General features: G+C 50.4%; 1 protein-coding gene and 1 long non-coding RNA gene across 2 annotated transcripts in view; one reads left to right on the forward strand and one right to left on the reverse strand.

The window, feature by feature from the left end:
• Positions 1 to 2536: 2536 nt before the first annotated feature.
• LOC118543889 (5-hydroxytryptamine receptor 5B) lies at positions 2537 to 15720 on the reverse strand. The gene is made up of 2 exons (XM_036105292.2): positions 14941 to 15720; positions 2537 to 3769 (listed from the first exon to the last, which is right to left on the reverse strand). Exons 1-2 carry the CDS (start codon positions 15718 to 15720, stop codon positions 3437 to 3439), a joined length of 1113 nt encoding a protein of 370 aa, XP_035961185.1. The 3' UTR covers positions 2537 to 3436.
• LOC144381606 (uncharacterized) overlaps positions 15595 to 17479 on the forward strand; it is a 31986-nt gene continuing 30101 nt past the window's right edge. The window contains exon 1 of the long non-coding RNA XR_013447086.1: positions 15595 to 15705. This is a non-coding gene — a long non-coding RNA (uncharacterized LOC144381606). The remainder of the gene's footprint in view (positions 15706 to 17479) is intronic.

Raw genomic sequence — 17479 nt, forward strand, 5'->3', positions numbered from 1 at the left:
CCATTGGGTTAGCCCCATCCATCCTACAGACCTGGAACTTTGTGAAATTGGATTCTGACATGAAGATACTTTAGCAAATGAATCTCAACAAGGAAGAGACTAATTCCTCTTACATCCTCCCACCCCCGTCTTAGGTACTGCAAGCAAAGAGATTTGAGGCAGAGCAGAGACATTATGGTTATTAAAGCAGTTCCTGCAATGTTCATTATAAATCAGATACTTTGTCAATAGACTGTTATTCTGATACTCTTATTAAAAGGAATTACAGGTGGGGCGCCTGGGTGGCTCAGTCGTTAAGCGTCTGCCTTCGGCTCAGGTCACGATCCCAGAGTCCTGGGATCGAGTCCCACATCGGGCTCCCTGCTCCGCGGGAAGCTTGCTTCTCCCTCTGCCGCTCCCTGCCACTCTGCCTGCTTGTGATTCCTCTCTCTCTCTCTGTGTCAAATAAATAAATAAAATCTTTAAAAAAAAAAAAAAAAAGGAATTACAGGTGCAGCCTTACAGAGAGTCAGTCATCAACTGATCTGTTTCAGAAATTAAGCATTTTGTAATTATAGTGGTGGTTAGGGAAGGTCTCCCTAACTGAAGAAAAGGGTCAAGTCTGAAAGGTCCAATAGAAGTTGCCACCAAATCAGCAAGCAAGCAACCTCCTTTTAAGAAGGGCTCCACATACGTAATTCCTTCCGCCTGGGATGCTTCCATCATGATCCTACATTAAGCCAAAGCCCAGGCAAATGAACACGATCATAAAGCATCCTACCCAGAAGGAAGAGTAAACCAAAAAATTCCACAAGTGCCCCTCACCAACTCTACCTAGATTCTTCTTCTAAGGCTCCTGCCTGGAATCCAACTAGAACAATGCAAGCAGACCCACTACACCAGGTACAGTGTTCATGCTGCAAAATGCAAGCAAACATTGAAACATGGAGTCCAGGCCGACTTCCGTTGAGTTCCCGTCCTTCCCCATGCTTGGATACAGGTCAACTTGAGTCCAGATAACAGTTCTGCCATGTATGTACTCATGTGTGACCACAGGCAGGCTACTTACCCTCGGAACGGGGTTCGATGAGGACAGAACCTACCTCGCAGGATAGATGTAGGATCAAATGAGCATTTGTATCTAAAACCTAGTACAGCAGCAACACATGGTGGATGCTTGATAAACAGTATGAAGAGAGGGACAGGGAAGATCTCTACCACCACCTAGTGTGTTTCAGCGGATAGGGCAAAATCCCCAATAGCCCCAGGCTTGAGCTCTAACCCTTCAAACACAACAATGTGCCCATTCCTTTCTTTCCTGGCTTGGTTCACAGAGGATTTGAGGTGGCTTGTAGGAAATGCACAGACTAGGATAGTAAAATACAAATAGAACAGAAAACACTAGGATAGGGAAAACCTAAGTAAGAATTGGAATTATAGACTGGCTAGAAACCTTAGACACAAATCAATAGGATGCCAGTTCCTACACAGATTCCAAAGTTAGGCCAGAAATGTGGTTCTGTTCTTCCTGATCAAGGGAAAAATGGAAACATAATAAAAGTCCTCATTATCATAAGAAAACATGCTTCACAGAGTCAAACAGAGGACTTCACATTTTTATGTGAAGTGCATTGACATATTTCATATGAATGTTTCTTCAAGTATCTTCCAATGAAAGAATAAAATTCCAAAATAGGACTCCAAGAAAGCTGTTGTAGAAAGCCATACAAAGCACCTTTGTGGTGTCCCAACCGCTAGCCACAAAGGAATAGTTGAACCAATAGTTTTAGATACAAATACTCTCCCCAGACTGCCTTCAGAATCCCTCCCCTCAACAGGGTTGACATGCAGCAAAGCTGGGACTGTGGATGGTTTGAGGTACGGGTCCTCAATTGCAAAAACACAAAGTTTGGTGACCAGAGGTGGTTTCTAACTCATTCAGTGACAAAATCTGATCTGACTCTGTGCTAGCTAGCTATTTTTAGTCTTTTCTCACAGTATAAATATTCATACATTTTACTGCACAGGTTGAGTAGAGACTGCTGCCCCCAACCGAGCTGGGGGTGTTAGCTAATTTATGCAATATACACCATATTGCCTTTCTAACACTTGAAAACACTTCTAAGTTCCAAAGCCCATCTGGCCCCAAAGATTTTGGAAAAGGCACTGTGGACCTCTATTCTCTGATAAACCCCAAAGTACAGGTCCTCTATAGTATAAGCTTAAAGAATGTCTACACACCTCAAACATCTGGTGAGCCGATGGGGGAGTGTACTGTTTTGGGTACACTGAAAAAACCTAATCAGTAGGCAATCAGCTCTTCCCAAAATCAGGGGGACTGTGGCCAGCATGACTTAGTCTAGGTATCCCCCCTCATCCAGGCCCTCGGACCCCTACATACCTGGGCCACATTTGGTATTTTCAGGAAGGCCAAGATTCACTATGGCAGTTTGGGATTGTTGTGTCTTAGACTGCAGTCATCCCTGTTTCGATGGCATATGTGAACGTGTGTGTGTGTGTGATCAGTCATACATATGAATGATTTTGAGCCTAGGAATCAATGCTTCAATAGTATTTTTATTACACATACAAGTGTGTATGGTGAAGTGGTGGGAACATTTCTCATAGCTGCTCTCCCTTGTTCAGAAGCAGAGAAAGGACCCCACCGGGATCCTCAACTCTGGCCGCTAGAATCCCCTGGGGAGCTTTAAAAAGCACTCCTGCCTGAGTCTCCCCCCCCCCCCCGCCCCCCGCCAAAGGCCAATTTAATTGGTCTAAAGAACAATCTAAGCATCTAGCACTGTCTCTCACTGATGAAAAAAGAACTCAATAATATAATTATCAGACTTCTCCGAAAGTCTGATTCAGTAGATATGGGTTGCACCAGACACTTTTTTTTTTTTTTTTTTATAAAAAACCAACGTTCAGATGATTCCCATCTCCCCAGTTGGGATACACCGCCTTGGAGATTGGGGAAGGTAAGTTGAATCAGGTGGATACGGGGTGGGGGCTGTTTCACAAAGGAGACAGCCTCCTGAGTGGGCCCCAAAACAGGCCACCTGGGGCTCTGTGCCGAGGGATCCCCTCGGAGGAATAGGGTATTAAATAAAGGAAAGGCAAGTCAGCTTCGACTCCTGTGTCCATTCCAGCCAGTTAGCAGTACCTAGAGCGCTAAGGATCCTGAGGCAGAGGTCCCGCTCCGTGGAGAAACGTGCCACGATCGATTAGCAATGTCTGCCACACACCCGGGAAGAGGGCGTAGCTGCACGCTTGCCACGCATGCGCTGTCTTTCCCGGCGAGCCTTTGGCACTGCTGCTCCTACCGCCCAGGCCCGATGGTACGGCTCTGATGTCATCGGCACTCTGCTGTGGGGCCAGGCTCCCAGATACCTGGGGCGGGGAGAAATACCAGTTCCCTGCCCACGGCCCTACCTGCAGGTCTCCCCGAGCCCTGGGTTTATCTCTGCTTGCTGAAGAGACTCTTCAAGGCGTTGTTGTAGTTCTTGTTAAATGCTGTGTAAATCAGGGGGTTAAAGAAAGAATTGGAGTAGCCAAGCCACAAGAATATGCTTTTCCAGATGGGGGGCAGGCTGCAGGCACAGAGGGGGCTGATGAGCTCCGCCAGGAAGAAGGGGATCCAGCACAGCACAAACACGCCGATGAGAATGCCCACCATCACGGCTGCCCGCTTCTCCTTCTGCTCCCGCCACGAGTCCCCGCTCATCTGAAAGGCCACCACTGGGCGACGCGCCGCGAACACCATCTCAGCCTCCTGAGGGGCCTCCTTCACCTTGGAACAAGGGAAACGTGCGATTAACACATAAAATCTGACGTGGGATGATAAATCCAGTGTGGCCAACACCTCTCCTGCAGCCTCTCAAGATGCGCTTATACCAGAATGCATCCAAAATGTTAGGTGAAAACGTTCCTGAAACTGTAGGTTAAAATAAGCCCTGAAGGGGGTGCCTGGGTGGCTCAGTCGGTTAAGTCGGTTAAGCATCTGCCTTCCTGGGACCGAGTCCTGCATCCCGCTCCCTGCTCAGCGGGGAGCCTGCTTCTCCCTCTCCTTCTGCCTACCGCTCTGCCTACTTATGCTCTCTCTCTGACAAATAAATAAAATCTTAAAAAAATAATAAGTCCTGAAGTTTCTTCCTGGAGTGAGAGTGGTGGTCCCCACGATGTCAGATAATAAGATATAAAAAGGGAAGGTGGCAGATAAGAGCAGGAGCCTCAGTGTCAGACTCTGGCTTGAGTCCCAGCCCCAGTGGCCGAACCTGCTTTTCCCCCCTGTGAAGCTGGGTGACAAAGTCCTCTCCCCCCATCGTAAGGCCACCGGGGAGATGACGTGAACTGGGAATGTGCTGGCTGCCCGGCACAACTCCTGGCACATGCACCCATTCGACAATCATGGGGTGGGCTGGGCGCTGGGACTTGGACCCCAAAGAGAACAGATCCCAGCCCAGCCCAGGCACAAAATTCGCAGCTGGCGAGGCAGCCTATAAACATCAATATTGCAAGAAATTATACAACGATGTGCTAAATGGATTCCAGATTTAGATTCTGGAGTAGTTCTGTACTGCCTAGCTTAAAAAAACAAACAAACAAAAAACTGTAACTGCCATTGTGGTAATAATTCACTACCATTTCAGGAGCCTCTGGTGCACCGTCCACCCTGTCACCCCCATCCTTTGGTCAGCTCCTCTTCACCTCTCGGGTCTCAGCTTGGAGGCTGAGTGGCCTCTCAGAGTGGCCTTTCTAATCCTCTCAACTCAAACACATCTCCCTGTTTGGCACCCCTTTCTCCTCTTCTGTAGCAATTTGTGCGGCGATGGCGATTACACCTGTCCACCCACCCTGGGCCAAGCTGAACCGGCGCTGGGACTGTCCCCCTTGTACACACAGCTGCCCGGCAGCAGCACCTGGTGCCTGGCCGGTGCTCAGGAAACGGCTGCTCAGTGAACCAGTGATCATGACAACAGAAAGGTCCGCACCTGCGTCTCCCTTCTCCTTTAGAAGAGACCGCGCTGACCCATCCCCTCATAGCGGACCATCCTCAAGTCACCAGACAAGTCTGAGCCACAGAGACGTGCCATCCTGAAACCATCTCATGAATACTGAGCCGTGTCTTGGGGACGGAACCATCTTATCCGAGCAGGAGCCGAAGTGGAAGGTGGCGTGGTCGTTTTCCTCCCTCCGGGCTCAGGACTGGGCACTTTTCCAACCACTTCTCTGCTGACCTAAATGGCCTCCCAGGCACTTGAGTCCCTCCCCCGGGGAACGGAAATTCCAAATCCTTGGTATGCTATTGAGGCAAAGAAATGGGGTAAATTCAGCTCAAAGGGGCTCCTGGGGGGAAAGAAACAAAAGGCAAGTTCACGGAGTAAGTTGGTTTAAAGGACCTGGCCTCCAGCACTGCGGCGGTTAGCGGCATCCAGCTCCGCTCCGCCACGGCATCTGTTTGCTAGAAGCCCGTGTTCCCAGCTTTCCTCCTGAGCCTGCTACACCCCTCGCAGAGAGAGATGCGGGAAGACCGTGGAATCTTTCCAGAAACGGCTTCAAAGAAACGGAGTGGCAGAGAGAGGCCATACAGCCTGGGATGATGATTCCGGTTTGCAAGGAGACTGACTACCTTGGCTTTTGTCGTTTGAAATGTAACATCCAATAGAAAGCCAAAAGAGGCTAAGAACAGCTCCAGAGAAGTTAACCATAAAACAGACACTATGCTTAAGTCTTGTAAAACAGACATAAACAGACACTATGCTTAAGTCTTGTAAGGGATGATTTGAATTCATTCTTACATCAACATTTGGAGTATTATTATCTCCATTTCAGAGTTGAGAAAACACTCCGAGATGTTAAATACTTTGTCCAAGATCACCCAGTTGCTTATGGTAAGAGCTGGAGGTCAAACGGGAGTATTTTGAACCAGAGACCACACTCTTAATCCCTACCTGTTTTGCACCTTTAGAAAAGGTGATTGATCTGGATGGGTTCCAACAGAATCTTTTTTTTTTTTTTAAGATTTTATTTATTTATTTGAGAGAGAGAGAGAGAGCATGAGTGGGAGGAGGGGCAGAGGCAGAGGGAGAAGCAGGCTTCCCGCTGAGCAGGGAGCCCGATGCAGGGATCGATCCCAGGACCCCAAGATCATGACCTGAGCCGAAGGCAGATGCTTAACCATCTGAGCCACCCAGGCACCCCAGTAGAATCTATTTTAAGAATACATATGCTTGAGATTTTTTCAGAATGGACATGTATGTCTTCCTGGCGATTTCTAGGGTCTCTAGCCACCAGCTCTCGAGCCATCCCTGAGCTTCTCCATCTTTCCTCGTTGGTCTTCTCTCTCCTCACCTCTTCACCCCAACTTCTGTCTGCACACCTGTCTTAACACTGACCATTCAGGCTTTAAGGGGCCTTTGACCTCTGGCTAGAAACCTCCCCCTGCTCCCCAATATGCAGGGAAGAGTCCAGGCTGTTGGATACACACAGCCAGTAGTCCCTGGCACTTTTGGGTCCTGCTGTAAAAGGAAAGGTGCTCTGAATACACAGAAGTTTGGAGACACCAAATGCCATGGCCAAGACCACACAAGTCGGAGGGAGGAACGCAGAACCAAGTCGCCTGCCTGGTCAGTCTGGTTCCAGGCCTGTATGGCCTCTCTCTGCCATGCTGGGACGTGACCTAAAGGATGAGTTTACCTTAACCTTCCATAGAATCTGAGGCTTTTTCATCTAAGATTAATTAAGGACCAAATCTGCCATACAATATATGCTTAAACATTTATTTACCACCCACTGTGTGTCTGGGGACTCTGTAGTAGAATTTCCCATCAAGTCCCAATTTGAAATATTCTGTCCCACTGTTCCCATCAGTACTCCGATGTCAGGGCAAGGATTCTAAGTCACCACGGACAGGCCAGCAGGGCAGGGACCATGAGTGTCCTGTCCCCTGAAGAGTCCCTAGCACCTAGTATCATGAATGGCATATAGTAAGAACAGTAAAAATTTATTGACTTGGGAGATGTTTCGGGGAGACAATTCTCTCGCAGGTCTCTTGCATTTATGCACATTTTGCTAACGAAGGCACCGACAGCCCAAGTTTAGACCGGCTTATCGAGGATGTTTGTAAAGCAAACAACCTTGGAAGATAGAGATAGTGTCTCCCAGTGGAAAAACAGCAGCTTAGCTTGCAGCCCCTTACAAAAGATTCAGGTTTCCTAAGAGCACAAGGCAGGTTTATCGATTGTCCAACACCGGGCAATACAGAGTTGAGCTCTCTCACCTAGGAGTTTCTCTGCCATGATGCAGATCCATCTGGGCCGCTCCAGGTCACTCCCGTGCGAGTCTGAGGGTAAGGGGAACCAGTGTCCATATGACGCTCGTGTGGGCCTGTGTGCCGAGCGTAATAAAGTCCTCTGACTCTGATTCGGAGTCTCCTGGCTCCTGCCAGTGCCCAGTGAGCTGTGGCAGGCTGACTTCCAGGTTGCTGACAGTGGTCTGGTACGTGACTGGGTGGCTCCCCCCGCTATCTTACTCAGTAAGGAGAGCAACCAGTAAGGAAGGCACAAGGAAGCGAGGCTCAGAGCAAGTCAGTGGCCAGACAGGATTTTAACCAGAGCCCCGCCATGCCCTCACTTCTACACCTCTAACTGTGAAGAGCCTTGGCTGCGGGCTTACTGTGAGGAACACACGGGAGGCCCGCCGAAACCTCAACTTCCCGACCCCTTGTCCCTTCCTTCTTCTCTAAAAAAAAAAAAAAAAAAAAAAAAATCCCAGCTGCCACAGAAAGAACCCACAAACATTTGTAATCCTCTAATGTTGTCAATTAAACATCCTAATAAGAAATAGGAGAGACAAGCAAAAAGAAGAAAGATGGTCCTAATCACTGGTGGAACAAACAGTAGTTTCCACTGTGACCCCTCGGGTCAGGCATGCAAGTATGGCAATGAGACTCTTTACTAAGCCTGGTGTCTGGGCGCCCATACTGATCCTAGCGATGAATTGAGCCCTACAACGTTCGAGAGGGAGAGAGGGAGAGAGGACACAGAGAGATTTCTGACTCGGGCTGAAGGCAATCTGGATTGTAACTGGAATTCCCTGTTTCTATCCAGAGCTCGGCAGGTCAGGACTTGGGACAGCTGGGGCTCCAATCTCTCTGCCCAGGGTTCACTGAGATAACCAAGCTCCACGGTGCATTTCCCAAAGGCACTTTAAGAAGTTAACTAACCAAAATAGCCCCTCAAAGTGAACAGAAATTGTCTAGCATGTCTGACAAACTAGATCAGGAAATTTTCTCAGCTGCTTCTCTTGTGTGAAAAGAAAAAAGAAAAGAAGAGAAAAGAAATGAAATTCAGGAAGTTTTCTTACAGAAAAAAAAGCAGAGCATGCTGGGCTTAAAAAAAAATAACTTTTCCTTCAGTGTAATTATATTCACAACAGAGTATAGAGTATAGTTTTGCTGAGCTCTTGCGTGTGATCGTAACATAAGGTACAGTTGCCATCTTTCTTGTTTTTGGAGAACATGGATTTTTGTGGGGAGTTTAGTCACCGTGGATTGGCTAAGGATCCACTGGAGTTAATTCGGAGAAGGGGAATACATCTGTGTTTTCTGTTCTAATATCATCTGATCCGAAGTCATCCCCACTTTACGAGTGGATGCCAATGGAAGGGCCTCTGTTGAGGCAAGAGTTCATACCCTGGAATCCCTGGAAGCCCAAGCCAAAGATTCTTGGCACGGGGGGTAGGGAGGAGGGAGTAGTGGAAAGAAGGGAGGCTTTGCCTTTTGCACATGTATTGTCCAGACTCAGCGTTCTGATTTGCCCCCCTTGGGGGCCATGCCCTGACAACTACAGCCCTGCTTCAGAGAGTCACAGTTACTATTACACTGTGGGTTCCATCTCTCAGAAAAGCCAAGGGGAAGGAAGGCTCAGCATCAGTCTTCAGAGATGGGCTTCAGGGATTGCCCTATGCAAATCGGGTGACTAAGCACCTACAAACCTTTCTGGGCAGCAAGCCCAAGGCATCTGCGACCTACCCAAAGGTTAAGAACCATGGAGTTTGGATCTCAGTGTTCCACTGAGAAGCTCAATCTATTCCAAGAACCACACAGATTTGAGGAGTAGATCATTGCAAGGTCATTGGTGAAGACACATGGTCCCTGCACCGTATTTGCCTACCCCCCACCCCGCCTTTCTCCTTCTCTCCCTCCACTCTTCTCCAACAATCCAATCAGAGAGAAAAGAGAAATGGAAGCAGAGGTAAAGAAACAGAATGAACATAACAATGTAAAGGAAACAGCAAGGGAGAAGTTTGTAGGGACGGGAAGGCCAGGGGCATTTCTGAAGGTGCAGATTTTAAAAACACTCCTTGACACATCCAAGTACTTCCGGAAACTCGCAGACTCTTAGGTGCCAATCTTTAAAGAATCAAACCATAAACCAGATTTTTTATTACCACTGATACAATTTGATTCATAAAATGTGCTTTCCTAAAGTTAAAATAAGCTTGCAGTCTGGCATGAGAATGTGTTTGAGCCCACAGTTCTTTTAATAGATGGAATCAGAACGAGGGTGGTGATTTTCCACCACCCTCTTCCTGTCTCCGACAAGCCCGCAGGCCCACCAGCAGCTTAGTCTTTGGGGTGGTCCAGATGACAACTAAACATTGGACAAGTGACAAAAACATAAAGGGCTCTGTACAGATTTCAGGTCACTCAAGGCTTAGGTACTGTATGCTTACAACACAAAAACTTATTTTTTTTTTCTGACAACACAAAAACTTATTTATGCTAATACAGAGAGTTAGCTTAGAGAGGCCAATATTTTATAATGTAACATTATCTAACACTCAGATCGAAGTTGTCGCAAACCCTACAGCTCAATATTACACATCTATTTTGCCCTTGACCATGTACAAAGTGCTTTCCCATATTCAGGCTCTCAGGACCATTCACTGTATTCTGGACAGACTTCCAGCAGAGCACCTATAAGATTTTATTGAATTTTTAATTATATAGTTGTGGTCTATTAAAATTAATCCCTTGAGAATAGAGACCTTGCTCACTCATTCTTTGAAACTTCAGAGGCTACGACAGTGCCTAATATGCAGGTCAGTAACAGTCGCTCAAGTAATTTGGAACACCATCTGTGTGTCTTACGGTGGTGGTTTTAAAATCTGTTCACAAGTTCACTGATACTTTTCCAAAGGTGGAGCCTAATTCCCCTTGCCTTGGGTGCGGGCTGGAGTTGGCGACTCACTTCTAGTGACTAGACTATAGGGGAAGAGATCTCATGTAACTTCTGAGACTAGTCTGTGAAAGGCATTGCAGTTTCCTCCTTACTGTGCTCTCCGGGAAGAAGGGAAGCCAGGCGCCATGTTGTGACAACGCTTAAGCAGCCCTGGGGAGACCTCCTGCTAACAGCCCTGTGAGTCAACCACCTTGGAAGCAGTCTCCAGCCCCAGTCAAGCCTTGGAATGACTGCTGCCCCACCTGACATCTTGGCTACAACCATATGAGATCTTGGGCCCAGAAGGTCAAAGCCATTCCCAAGCTTGACCCACAGAAACTTAATACATGTTTGTTGTTTTACGCCACTAAGCTTTGGGCTAATTTGTTAAACAAGTGAAAAGTAACTCCCCTATTAGGATGGTGAGTAATAGCAGTAAGAGGAATAAAATCATTATTCATTTTTTAGAACTTACAAGAGGAATTTTAGAGAACAATAATGAAGATGCTAGCAGCTTGCATTTATGGTTTACTATTTTAGAGACTCTGTATACACCATTATCTCATTTACTCATCACAAGAATATTATGAGGCAGGTGGCAATATTTCCATTTTACCTATGGGGAAATGCAGGCTTAGACTGAGTCACTCAGCTACAGTGCTAATAAGTGGCACAAAAAGAATTGAAATCCAGGTCTCCTTGCTTCCAAATCCCATGCTCTTAACCACTGGGCACACTGTCTCCCACCACATGTTTATTGAGTGAGTGAGTGAGTGAGTGAAGGGTGTCAGCCAGGGCTGCATTATCACATTCATGAGCCCTAGGCATCTCTGCCTCTGTGGGCCCCTTCTTCCATTAAAAAATATTAAAAATTATATTTTATGACCATATTATTATGAAGACTAATATAACTGAGGCCAGACACATTATTATATATTCATTGCTCTTATATTCATTCTTCCCCTAATTTTAAAAGAAATTAAAATTGAACCATTTCCATGGACCCCTAAAAGTACTGTGGCTCTGGGTAGTGCACCTACTGTGCCTAATGAATAATCAGACCCTGCTTATCAGCTTGTGCACGGTAATCAAACAACTGGAAAAAAAAAACAAAACAGTTTTTGATGTCACATTTTAAAAGCCAACTACATAATCTCCATTGATTTTGCTTTTTTCTTCTTCTCAATAGTAAAGGGCACAGGCCAATGGGAAACAATCATGACCCATGGGGGTTGCTTCGGGGGGGGGGCGAGCAGGACATACTCTATATGTGGTGCTCATTCTAGAAAGCTGAAAGAAAGGAGGGCAGGGTAGGAATGAACCCTGTCTCCTGAGAGAAGGGGGGGGAGTGCCTCCGTGCTCAGCTGTGGTCAGCTCTCCTGGAAAGGACAGAGTTCACGAGCAGAGTTTTGAGACCCTGATCCCATGCTGCCCCACCTTGACTGAGATATGGCTGCCTCCTTCCTATGAAGGTGAGGTACCTGAGGGCAGTGGAACAGTGCTCAGCAGTTAAATCCCTGGAGACAGACAGCGTGGAGGAATGACAAAGTAAAGAACAGTGACCTCAGCTTCTGCACACTTTAACTCTGTGGTCTTAAATGAACTGACTCTGTGGCGACTTAGTTTTATCAAGTGGAAAATGAGGGTTGGTGCTAAAGACAGTATTCACCAAATAATCCACGTGTTTCCCTGGATGTCACAGCCAGTGGCTGGCCAATGGGCCGAGGACAGAGCTGACATGTGTCCGCTTTGGGGGAAGGCAGTTAAAAGCTGCTATATTTCCGTCCATCTCTTGCCTTCACACGGCAACCTTGGAAGTTCCAGACCGCAAAGCTAGAAGATGGCAAGGGGTCCAGGTCCATGAGTTGCTGCCTGGTGGAGAGCTCTGCAGGAGGGGACCCACACTGAACTCTGAGAGTGAGATAAGCTGTCCATTTGGGGGTCATATGTGGCTGAGCATGTCTCAGCTGATCCAGACTGATAGAGACGATAGGGTCAACCCAGCTGGGTCATGGAGATGAAAGAGAAGATGGATGTAGAGCATCAAACACAGTGTCTGGATTACAGGACTCACTTAGTAAACTTTGGTTTCCGGCTCTACTTTCAAAAACTGCATTTTGCCCCAGAGAATTAAATCACTGCACAGGAACTCTTGCTGGTCCCTTTCTGATCATATCTCAGTGTTGGGACCTGGCCACAGAATCACGGAAAAGATGAAGGATGTACACAGCCCCATTACCAGAGCCTTCAGACTCCGTAAGTGCTTCCATCACCCACAGAAAGCAGTACAGACACGTTTCAGGACCTAAATTCAACTCATTTTCCCTAGAGTGCAGGAAACAGCAGGAGGGGCGGGGGAAAGGTAGATAGTATTCCGGACATATTATTTTAAGTTTCCGTTTGGGTGTCTTGTGGTCAGAAACCTTGTAGATGCTGACGGAGCAGCATTACTCAGGCATTTGAGTGAGGGCTGGCCGAAGCCTAAGGAAGCGGGATGCTGTCCAACACAATCCCCTCTACAATCTCAGCATCACATGACTGGAGAGCCCCAGCCAGGGCTTAGACCCATACTGTGTATTAGAGAAGAGAACTTGCAGCCCAGAGCGGGGGAAGGGCTTGCCCCGGGTCCCACACCAGCAAGTGGAAAATCACAACACTGGCCCTGCCTCCCGGAGCTCTTTCTCCCCACCCACGGCCACCCCGGATTGGCCAGGCTCCTGTTCACTGTCTTCTTCTCGGTATCACCTGCCTGGATGGGGTCTTTCAAAAATGAACGCCCAACTCAGGTTTGGCAAGCCTTTCTGGCATCCATTCCGCCATGATTTCTCTAGGTGCACATTGGGTTGATGTAGCTATTAAAAATCAGCCCTACCTCCGCAATCAGACAGAAAAGCTATAATCACCCCAGGCATTTCCAAGGGACCTTTCAAAGAACATCATTAATTCTGAATAAAGCTCTCCCCTACCAACACTTTCCAATTCTAGTCTTGACATTCCTATTTTATGCTACAAAATCCCTCTGCCATTTAATGAAGAGGAAAAAGCCTGCTTTTTTAAAACACATATGTTTGCGTAGCCTACGTATCTGAGTTAACTTTCCAAAATTAAAACAAAACTAACAACAGAAAACTTACTGTCTCTTTCTCCCTGCCCCCGCCCACCGGCAGTCCTTCCTTGGGCCATGCACAGTGGTCTCACCCCCCCACCCCCACCCCCTTAGCCATGGTTTCACTTCCCTTCCCGAAATTTCAGTTATCTGTGATCAACCGAGGTCTGGAAGATGATCCTCCTGATTCATCCACGTCAGTAGTAGCCTAACACTACGTCACGATGCCTACGTCACCACCTCATGTCATCTCCTCACATGGGCATTTTATCATCTCATAGCATAACCAGACGAAGGGTGAGTACAGTACAATATTTTTGAGAGAGAGATCACAGTCACATAATTTTTGTTATAGTATATTGGTAAAATTGTTCTATTTTATTATTAGGTATGTTGTTAACCTCTGTGCCTAATTTATAAATTAAACTCTATCTTCAGTATGTATGTATAGGAAAAAATAGCATATCTGTGGTTTTAGGCATCCACTGTGGGTCCTGGAAGGTATGCCTGAGGACAAAGGGCAACTATTTTATTGTATTTGGAAAGGGGCAGTAAGTCCTATTATTATTCTCCAGGACTTGGAGCCTGACCACCACCCCCCCCCAAAAAGGGAAAGTTTGGGGCTTCTAGGATGAGGAGGGAGCTGATATTTATTAGGGTCTTGCCAAAAGGCAGAAAGCTCCAGTTCTAAATGCAATCAGAGACGTTCTGCCAAATACGTGTTCCTCTGTCTCATTCATTTCCAGGGTTTGATTCTGGCCCATTGCGGACTGCCAGGCAACACCCCGGTGATCCCTACCCCAGCCAGCTCTGCCCCCCCGGGGTGCCGGGCACTGTGCTGGGGCCTCACATGTTCCATCTCGTGAGATCCTTCCTCACCAAGAGCCCTATGAAGCAGGAATGAACTTGTTTAAAGACGTGGAAAAGAGGCCCGCAGAGGTTAAGCAACTGCCCCCAATGTCCCGAGCTGGGATCTGAACGGACGGTTCTATCTCCTTCCAAAGCCGCTAGAGGAAAAGCCTGAGGTTGGGGTAAGTGAAAGGAACATGATACTTGGGCTCTATTTTCCGCTCACGTCCCTCTTTGGCAGGGAGCTGGCCGACAGAGTTGGAGATTCCGTTTCTGGACTGCAGAGGGTGGACCTGGGTGCGGCGGCGAAGGAAAACGCAGGGATGTGGTCCTCTGCACGCGCTCCCAGCCCGCCGCAGTCCCGCCACCCGGAAGCTGGCGGCTGCCGGTGTCACAGGGACACAGTCGCTCCTGGGGCAAGCCCCAAGGGCTCGGCTCATCGGTGGTGCCCTCACCACTCCCCAGAAACGCTGCCCCCGCAGACCCCCTACAGCCGCGTGCCTCCGCGGCGCCGGCGCCCCCGCCAGCCCTAGTGCGCGGGTGCTGAAAGCCCTTCCCCCGCGCGCCAGGTCCGCTGGCCGCCAGCCCCACGCGTGCGCGCCAGCGGCAGGGGAGGCGCCCCTCGGGGCGCGCTCCAGGACAGCAGATGCCAAACTCCTCGGGCGCTCCAGGTGCGCGCCCCAAGTGTGCAAGCTTCTGCCGCCGACTCTCCGGCAGGCCGAGCCGCCTCCTCCCGCAGCGCCCCCCGCCCCCCGCGCCCCGGTTGGGCGGCCCGCCCCTCACCTGCACGGTGGCGGGCAGCGGCAGCACGGCCCGGCGGCGGCGGCGGCCGAAACGAAACTTGGCCGCCTTGTAGATCTTCCAGTAGACGAAGAGCACCACGCCAAGCGGCAGGTAGAAGGCGCCGCAGGTGGAGAAGACGGCGTAGGAGGGCTCCTGGCTCACCTGGCAGCGCTGGCGCCGCGCGTCGTACGCCTCGCCCCAGCCGAAGAGCAGCGGCGCCAGGGCGATGAGCGCCGAGAGCGCCCAGGTGAGCGCGATCATGAGCGCCGAGGCGCGGCGGCGGGCGCGCAGCGTGTACTGCAGGTGGCGCGTGATGGTCCAGTAGCGGTCCAGGGCGATGGCCGCCACGTTCCAGATGCTGGCGGTGCAGCACAGCACGTCGAAGGAGATCCACACGTGGCACAGGCTCCGGCCCAGCCGCCAGCGCCGCCCGGCCGACAGCTCGCTCACCAGGCTCAGGGGCATCACCAGCGCCGCCACCAGCACGTCCGACACGGCCGTCGAGGCCACCAAGTTATGCGGCACACGATGGAAGGCGCGGACGCGCAGGATGGTGACCAGAACCAGCAGGTTCCACAGGAAAGTGGCCGCGATCAGCAGCACCAGCAGCGTCACCACCAGCACCGTGAAGACGGAGAAAGGCGGCTCGCGGCCCGGGAGGGCGGCACCGCCGGGGGTCGACCCGACGACCCCGCCGGGGCTCGGGCCGATGCTGCAGGCCTCGGATCCCAGGGGAAGGGCGACGCCGGTGGCGGCCACCGAGAGGTTAGCTGCTTCCATGGCGCGCGGCGCGCCGGATCCGGGCTTCCCGGCAGGGGACACACGCGCGCCGCCCCGGGCTCGTGGGGACCCGGCGGGTGCGGGCGTGGAAGGGGTCGCTGCGTGCCCCCGGGAGGACAGTGAGGGGTCCAGGTCGCCCTACCCAGTCCCTCCTTGGATCGCAGCCCCCTTTTGGCTCCTCTGCTCTGAACCCTCGTGGACCTCCTTTCCAGTGGAAGAAGAAAAGAGAGTGGGACCCCTTCAGGAGTCCAGCTGGGCTCGGCGCGCCCGTCCCTCCCACCTCTCCGCGCCGTCCCCGGGGCAACGGGCTGTCACAGGGCTGGGAATCCGGGAGCGCCGCGGAGTGTCCGCGCGCAGGGGCGGGTTGGAGAGGTGCCCCCACCCACAGCCCGGCTGCACAGGGGAGGGCGGGCGGGGGAGGGGGTGGCGGCCCAGGGACCCGCCACAACACCGGCCAGGCCTTCACGCCGCCCCGCCGGGCTCCCCGCCTCCCCCCTGCGGAGAGAACCCTAACTGCGGTTGTCTCCGGAGAAGGTTCACGATCGCGCAGCCATTCCGTAGCCGCCACCTTCGCGGATCCCTCGGACTCGGTTTGACATCGAGAAACGGAGGCGCGCCCCAACCCCTCTCCTGGACGGAGGAGTTCTAGTTTCATCGAATCACGATCCCACGTATACCTGAAAGAGGAGGTTTGGGTACTGAGGTACCCCAAACAGGACGCCCCTAAAGCCGGCCCCATCCTGCCGCTTCACCCGCGACACAGGGGTTCACGGTGCCTTGACAAGTTCACTCTGGCTCTGGGCAGAAAGAAGGCAGCCTCTAGGCAGTTTGGCCGAGGTCCCAGAAGAGGGAGCGATTACAACCCGTCCTCGCCATCCCTAACCCTGCTGCACCGACCTCCCCACCCCACCCCACCCCACCCCGCCTTTGCATTTGCTAGCTTTCCTGATTGTATTATATACCTTCCAGGCTTTCACATCCAGGTTGGAATTATTTTTTGTTGACCCTTAGGCAAAGGTAGAAACCAATTGGAGGAGGCGAAATCACCCTAACCTTCCACCCGGCCCCCCATTTTCAGTCTCATGCTTTTAAAAAATAGTTCAGTCATAATTAATTCAACCCAAGGCTGCATTACTTCTGTTCCTGGGCGTAGGATAGAAACATGAACGCAGAGCCAAAAGGGCCCTTTTCTTTTCACTGCAGCAGACCGGAAGTCATCCACTGGCTTCTTGCTAACATCCTAGAACAGCCAGAGTGGGCACCGCGCAATGAGAGTCAGCTCTCAGAGAGGCGCTTTCTGGAAGGGCCCCTGAGGCTGTAGCAGGTGGAAGGGTTTTCTTCTCCTAAGCAGTCCCACCCCTGGCACCTGGGGCAATGTTTGGGGATCTGGACCCAGCAGGAAGGACACCCCAGAATGTCCTTCTCCTCTGCTCTCCCTTCTTCATCCGTTTGCTAAGTAGGTACTTTCTGCTTTCTGCATACTGTGTATGGCGGTCCTTGCTTACACACTCAGACTTGATAGCACACTCGTAGGGCAGAGAAAGCAACATGCAAAGAAGTCAAAAATACATACAGACGTACTTACAGGCGTAAGTGTCAACCCCAGAAATGGGCTTTTCAGGGGTCACAAAGATGGGGGTGCTGTGGTCGGAGAAGGCTTCCCACTTCCTGAAATGCAGGGAGGAAGTGTGGATGTTGGGCAAGATGAATGGAGGGTTGCACCTGGCATGAAAGTTTGGGGTCAACGAGACAAAGTTGC

This window comes from Halichoerus grypus, chromosome 4 (assembly GCF_964656455.1).
Source record: "Halichoerus grypus chromosome 4, mHalGry1.hap1.1, whole genome shotgun sequence".
NCBI lineage: Eukaryota > Metazoa > Chordata > Mammalia > Carnivora > Phocidae > Halichoerus > Halichoerus grypus.